The sequence below is a fragment of the Corvus brachyrhynchos genome, unplaced genomic scaffold (genome assembly GCF_000691975.1).
Source record: "Corvus brachyrhynchos isolate BGI_N302 unplaced genomic scaffold, ASM69197v1 scaffold1450, whole genome shotgun sequence".
Taxonomy (NCBI): Eukaryota; Metazoa; Chordata; class Aves; order Passeriformes; family Corvidae; genus Corvus; species Corvus brachyrhynchos.
The window spans coordinates 40,477-47,950 of record NW_008235900.1 but is presented as its reverse complement, the minus strand read 5'-3'; the positions used below and the strand labels follow the sequence as shown (position 1 = coordinate 47,950).

Here is a 7,474-nt window from a genome sequence, read left to right as displayed (position 1 = left end):
GGGCCCGTCCCCCGCCGCCCCCTGCCGTGTTTCCTCTGCCGAGAAGCCAGCCAGCTAGCTAGCCCAGCAAGTAGCTCTTTTCCTGATCCCGAAGTCGCTTCTGTGAAGGGCAGAAGTAATGCAGCTGGACTGTCTCTGACCTGGGGCACGCCAGAGCTCGTGCCTCGAGCACCAAACGCTGCGTTAAAGAACTAGTCACAGGACTCCAAGTGTGGCCTCACCAGTGCTGAGCAGAGGGGAAGGATCACCTCCCTTGACCTGCTGACAACATTTCTCCTAATGCAGTCCAGGATACCATTTGCCTTCTTTGCAGCAAAGGCACATTGCTGGCTCATGTTCAACCTGGTGTCCACCAAGACCCAGTGCCTTTTCTGCCAAGCTGCTTTACAGCTGGGTGGTCCCCATCCTATACTGGTGCCTGGGAGTTGTTCCTTCCCAGGTGCAGGACTTTGCACCACTTCCCCTTGTTGAACATCATGAAGTTCCTGTCAGCCCATTTCTGCAGCCTACTGAGTTTCCTCTGGATGGCAGCATGACCCTCTGGTATATCAGCTACTTCTCCCAATTCTGAGTCGCCCACAAGCTTCCTGAGGGTTCACTCTGCCCCATCATCCAGATCATTAATGATGTTAAACAGGACCAAGCCCAGTAATGATGCCTGGGGTCCACTGCTAGTCACTGTCCTCCAACTAGATTTTGATCCACTGATCACCACCCTCTGGATCTGGTCACTCAGCCAGTTTTCCATTCTCCTAATCCTGCCCCTATTTCTTCATCTTCTCTATGAGGATGCTATGGGAGACACTGTTGAAAGTCTTCATGAAGTCCACGTAGAAATTATCCACTGTTCTCTCCTCATCTACCAAGCCAGTCATTTCATCATAGAAGTTTATCAAGTTGGTCAAGCATGACTTCCCTTTGGTGAATCCATGCTAACTATTCCTGATGGTTTTCTTGTCCTTCATCTGTCTGGAATTGGTTTCCAAGATTAACTGCTCCATCACCCTCCTGGGCATCAAGGTGAGGCTGGCTGGCCAGTAGTTTTCTGGGTCCTCCTCCTTGCCCTTCTTGAAGATAGGAGTGATATTTGCTTTTGTCCAGTCTTCGGACACTTCTCCCAGTCACTATGATCGATCAAATATCAAGAGTGGCCTTGCAATGACATCTGCCAGCTCCCTCAGCACTCATGGGTGAATTCCATCAGGGCCCATGGACTTATGTATGTCCAGTTTGCTTAAGTATTCCCTGATCTGATCCTCTTCAACCAAGGGTACATCTTCCTTGCTCCAGCCTTTTGCCCTGGTCTCAGGGGTCTGGTATTCTAGAAAGCCAGTCTTGCTAATAAAGACTGAGGCAAAGGCAGCAGACAGTACCTCGGCCTTTTCTGGTTCCTGGTGTCCTGTGTAACCAGGTCCCCTGTCTCATTAAGTAGCAGTTGCATGTTTTCCCTAGTCTTCTTTTTGTCACCTATGTACTTATAGAAGCCCTTCTTGTTATCTTTGAAATCCCTTGCCAAATTCAATTCCATTTGGGCTTTATCTTTCACAACTGTATCAAAGAAAGAGAGACTCAGACAATATCTTTGTATTCTTCCCAGGTTGCCCATCCTTGCTTCCACCTCTGTATACTTTCTGAGTTTGGCCAGGAAGGTTTTGAGAGAGAGTGGGGGGTGGGGGGGGGGGGGGGGTTAGAAATAATAAAAAATGTAAATTAGGATTTTCAATTATGATACTGTTCTTGTATTAAATGTCATTATTATATTAAATGCCAGACCTTATGTACTGGATCTGGTTCAAATGGGGTTTTTCTTTCATCATAGCAGCCTATATAGTGAGGTGTTTTGGATTCTTGACCTATAAGTGTTGATAACACTGATGTTTTAACTATTGCTGAACAGTGCTTGTACAGCATCAAGGCCAGTAAGTAGGCTAGTGTTGGGAAGGGGACACATCTGGGACAGTTGAACCGAGCTGACCATAGATATTGCATGCCATATAATGCCATGCTAAGCAATAAAACCAAGGGGAAACTTTTCTGAAGTAGCTGTTGCTTGGAGACTGGCTTGACAGTGGTCTGCTGGTGGGAGGTGGTAAGTTATTGTCTTTGCATCACTTTTCTGGTTTTGTTGGGGGTGGTTTTTTTCTTTGCTTATTAAACTGTTTTTATCTCAACCCATGAGTTTTTCTCACTTTTGCCCTTCTGATTCTCTCCCCCATCATGCCTGGGGTGAGGGAAAATGTTGTAACTGGGTGGGGATTTAACTGGCTGGGGTCAACCTACCGCACCTTGTTCAACTTGTAATTTTTTAAACTTGCTTTTTATAGATCACAAGACCATCCAGGTCAACAAACACACACCACTGGCAGTATTACTACCACATCAATATCGAGCAGTAATACCTCAGCACCAACTTCAACAAATATCAATTCTTTTGCCTTGGGTAAGAATATTTGTTAGATAACATGGTGGCTTATCTTGGTTTCAGTTAAGTATTTCTGGAGCTTTATTCTAATGTAAATGGGACTTAAAAAATTATAAAATTACTGATTGCAAAAATCTGTGGTGTTGGTTGGAATAAGTTTTTGATCAGTAAGTTATCAGAGGTAAGTTGTTTCCTTAATTTTTATGTACAGAACTTGGGGCTTGTGCTGTTTCATCTTCAGTAATAAGGTGCCACTAATCTCATATTCTGGCACTATAGGTAATTAAACTCCTTCCAGTCTCCTCCTTCTCCCTAACAGTGCATTTGAATTGGCCTGAAGAGAGTATTGAAGTTGGAACCATAGCATCATGACTTGGAACAGAAGTAACAAAGTTACTCCTACCCTACAAACCAGTATTTCTCAGATTCTGAGTCTGATTGCATTATCAATCTTCTCTTTTAGGAATAGAGACAGAAGGCTATTGTTTTGAAAACATTATCTCTTTTCATAGTTGCTGCATTTTGTTATTCATGCTCTTTGTTTGCTTTCTTTTTAAAAAACAAAACAATGAAACAACAGAAAACTGTTAGGCAATTGCTTTTTTTAGTTGTAAACAGTTCTCCAGATTGACTAGTACCTTCTAAAAATGTGAAACTTTTGTTTGCTGAACTCTGCAAAGGAGAATTTAAAGCATTATTAGTTCTTGTTGCATCAGCAAAGAGTTCTACTTTTTGTTTAGAATAGAGTATGCATCATGTTAAGAGATTCCTCATGGTGATGGTCTGTCTATAAATGATTATTACAAATGTATTGGAAAGTGTTGGGAATTAGCTGGAGACCTCAAAATTCAGACATCCCTTGTACTTCAGCTACAGTAAAGTAGAAGAAAAGCTGTTAGAATTGTAACAAGTTATATTTTGGATGCAGTTTGGATTTCTATATGTCTCGTTATGTAAAGAAGCAAACTCTTAGTGGATGACTCCTTAACAGCCTTGCAAAGATAGAATTTCCATCGAGTTTCATTATTTTGAAGCATGAGTTATGTTTATGTACTTTGTACTTAAAAAGAACCTGGATAAGTTTAGAAGCTGAAAGTTTAATTTTTTTTCCTTTCACCTTAAAGGTGGCCTTGGAGGTTTGACAGGCCTGAGTAGCCTGGGCTTAAATGCATCAAACTTCTCAGAGTTGCAAAGTCAGATGCAACGACAACTTATGTCCAACCCAGAAATGATGGTTCGGATAATGGAAAATCCATTTGTTCAGAGCATGCTTTCAAATCCTGACCTGATGAGACAGTTAATTATGGCTAACCCTCAAATGCAGCAACTGGTACAGAGAAATCCAGAAATCAGTCACATGCTGAATAATCCAGATATAATGAGACAGGTATGTAGAAAGAACTTTCATGACCTTTGATTATATTGTAACTGGGAACAAAAGAGCAAGAATTGGACATGCTTATATGAGTGCTGAAATATTACTGAGGAATTTAGGCTTGTTAGACAATCTGTAAAAGGTCACTATAGGAAATGGATGCTTTATTTCTAGCTGCTGATGTCTGAAATAAGATAATTTTTAAAAAGCATAGTTTTGAAAAATGCTGAAGACTGTATAATCATATATTGAGTTTAGAGTTGAATGCCATTTGAAATCTCCTGTTGTCTAGTCAACAGTGAGTTTACTATAAATTAATAATTCTCCAAAATACTGCTTATTTCCAGTTTATGTAACTGTGAGTACTTTTGATTACTTCTAAATTATGTTATGTAAGGTTATGTGACAAGGCATCAAGAAACAAGTGGAGGCTTTGGAAAATTTAGATATTTATTTTTCAAGTTTGTGCCGGTTTGGACAAATTTGGAGGAAAATATCCTCTGATAGAAGGCAGGTCACAACCAGGTTCGGGAAAAAAGAAATTTTCCTCGGAGGAAAGTGAAAGAGATAAAAACTATTTATTTAACAAACACACAAGAAAAGGATAATAATGCTAAATAATAAAACCTCTCTCTGTGGAGAGAAACCTGGGAAAATTTCAGAGTCCTTCTTGTAGATGTGGTCTCTCTCCTCCTCCTCGGAGCTGGGTCGTGGGCCCACCTCCAGGGCCTCGCTGGAAAATTCTCCCGATGTGTTCTGATGTTGAAACAGTCCAGAAGAGAAGAAGGGAAAAAAACCCGAAGTCCCAGGAAAACAAAGTTCAACTCTTCGTCTCCCTCCGGTGAAAAGGAGCTGAAAAGTGGCTGAAAAGCAAGAAGGGTGCTTCCTCTGCTCTTGCTGCTGTTAGAAGCAGAGGAGTGTGTATCTGTGTCCTTGAACAACTGTTTTGAAAAGTTTGCTTGGTTTTTTTTCCTCTCCCCCCTCTCAGGCTCAGTTTAAAGGCACAGAAAGGCACAAAGTTAATTTCTGGGCATAGAGCAGCAGTAGGGGATACACATCATAAAGTCACCCCAAGACAACGTTATAAGATGCATGCTGTATTGATGTTAGAAATGGAAGAAATGTGTTGAAAAGAGACAAGAAAGAACAGGATGGTACATTCAAGGATTTTTTCTTCTGTTTAGTCAATGCTTTCTGATTCAGCTAGCATACTGACAGTTGTGGCATAAAGTTGTCTAAATACAAAATTCTATAGACTCCCCTCCCACTAAGATGATGTCTTGTTTTGGCTCTAATCCTAATTTCAAATGGAGTTAGACATTAATAACTGAGCTACTGTTAAATGCTGTTGTTTTCACTTAAGAATGGATTTTTTAATTAATGCAAATTACATGTTCTATTTCATTAGACACTAGAACTTGCTAGAAACCCTGCAATGATGCAGGAAATGATACGAAACCAAGATCGAGCCTTGAGCAACCTTGAAAGTATACCAGGTGGCTACAATGCCTTGCGACGTATGTACACAGATATTCAGGAGCCAATATTGAGTGCAGCTCAGGAACAGGTGAGAAATGATTATAGGGGCCACTGAAAGTAAGTGGGTTTTAGTTGTTTGTTGGGGGGTTTTTTGTTTGGTTTTGTGTGGTTTTGTGGTTTTTTGAGGATTTTTTTTTCAAAAATGAAAGAAATAATGTAACTTTTCAAATGTGTACTTGACAAAACAATTTCTTGAAGCTTGAAGTCAATGTGTGGTTTGTTCCTATGCTCTTTTAAACTTGAAGGGATAAAGACTATTATGCGAGTTTGCTAAACTATTTTAATGTTAATAAATGTTTGTTATATATATTCTAAATTTATGTTTAATTCTTGAATTTATAAAATTACTGAGGTCCAGGAAAAATTAAGAGTGTGTTCAGTAACTTGGAACCTAAGGTGGGAAGAAAAAAGGCTTTGAAATTTTTCCAAGTTGGAAACCACTATGCAAGATATAATCTTAGTTTGATCAAAGTACTAGTGTAGTAACAAATGCTGAATTTAAAATGAGGTATGATTAACTTTTTTTTTCCTTGTTGGAGGTAATATCTCTTTCAACGTTGGTATCTTTTCAGAATATTTACAATGGCTTATTTTAGGATGGTGATTATAATTGATTAAGAGCCATCAACATTTATCTTTATGTGTAATTTTGGAAAGGTAACTTGATGATTCTAGCAGACTTAAAAATAGTTGACTAATAGATGATATGTGTTTGTTTCTCCTTCTGTAGTTTGGAGGTAACCCATTTGCTTCCTTAGTAAGCAATGAATCATCAGGAGGGGACAGTCAGCCATCTCATACAGAAAATAGAGATCCTTTACCAAATCCCTGGGCTCCTCAGTCCAGCTCTCAGAATTCCACAAGTACCAGCATCAGTGGTGAGAGCAGTGGCAGTAATAATGTTGGAAATAGCACCTCTGCTAGTACGGGACAGAGCTCAACTATACCAAATTTGGGACCTGGACTAGGAGGTGTGTCTGTTAACGCAGTTGTATATATTTGCAAATATTCAGGAGTTTGGTGAAATGATTCTGTTATTAGAAAGAGATGTTTTAATTAAAAGTTTGTATTGTTGTTTATTTCCATAGAACAATTGACTAGTATCAAAGTCCTCTGTGGAAAAACATGAAAAATAAACCAAGAGTGCTAACAATACTTGTGTACTGCCCTAAAATAACAAAAGTAGTGAATCTGTACATGAATGATAATTTTTCTGTTTGGAGACAAACAGGAAGACAGTTAATAATGTCGATGCTTAGCCTGACTGCTTGTTGTATATGACCTCAGGCTTAATTTGTTTCTAGGGCAGATGCATCTGTGTAAGCAGAACCATGTTGAGATGTATTTAAGGAGCTAAAGCTCATTTAATAAAAAACAAACCAACAAAACCACACAGTTGTATCCCAGTTCTACGCAGTCTAATTAATTTGATTATAGTCAAGATTTTTACTAAAGTGACCTTTTACTTTTTTTTTTTTTAAGTTGGTATGTTCAACACTCCAGGAATGCAGAGCTTGTTCCAACAGATAACAGAAAATCCACAACTTATGCAAAATATGTTGTCTGCACCCTATATGAGAAGCATGATGCAGTCATTGAGCCAGAATCCTGATCTTGCAGTACAGGTAAATGCTTTTGGTGTAGCAATGAGTTGTGTGCACTGAAGTGACAAAAGGAGTTGAATTTATGATACAGTTATATTTTCAATGCAGAATAACTGTGCCAACTTCTCAACAATAACCTGTTTGTTGCAAAGGGTCCAGTTTTTAAATTATGTTAATGTCTGACTTATTGAAATTATTACCTAGTTACCTTTAGCAGTCTGTTGCACTAAGTTTCTTCAATTTGTAGTTGGACATCATAGGCATTTTCTTGTAACAATTTGTGTTTGTGTATGTTTCATAAAGCTCTATAATTTTGTGGCCTAGCATAAGAACCAGTTAAACAAAACAAATACTTTGATTATAAATCAAATAGATCTGCTAGTAAATGTGGAAGGTATCTTTCAGCTTTATACCGGCTAGGCTAGTAGTTTAATGCCTTAGAAAGCCTTGAGCAGCCTAGAGAGGTAGCACAGGCGATCTAGCACTTTAGTAGCTCTAAAATCGGTACCTGTATCAGCTGCAAAGCAAATACCA

The 7,474-nt window shown here is 39.1% G+C and overlaps 1 protein-coding gene across 1 annotated transcript in view; it reads left to right on the top strand.

Annotated features, from left to right (window-relative positions):
* The window catches only part of LOC103611944 (ubiquilin-1), a 66,131-nt gene that overhangs the window by 45,633 nt on the left and 13,024 nt on the right, over positions 1–7,474 (top strand). The window contains exons 3-7 of the mRNA XM_008629515.2: positions 2,325–2,440; positions 3,547–3,809; positions 5,206–5,364; positions 6,067–6,307; positions 6,819–6,961. Coding sequence (XP_008627737.1) covers positions 2,325–2,440; positions 3,547–3,809; positions 5,206–5,364; positions 6,067–6,307; positions 6,819–6,961 — 922 coding nt within the window. The remainder of the gene's footprint in view (positions 1–2,324; positions 2,441–3,546; positions 3,810–5,205; positions 5,365–6,066; positions 6,308–6,818; positions 6,962–7,474) is intronic.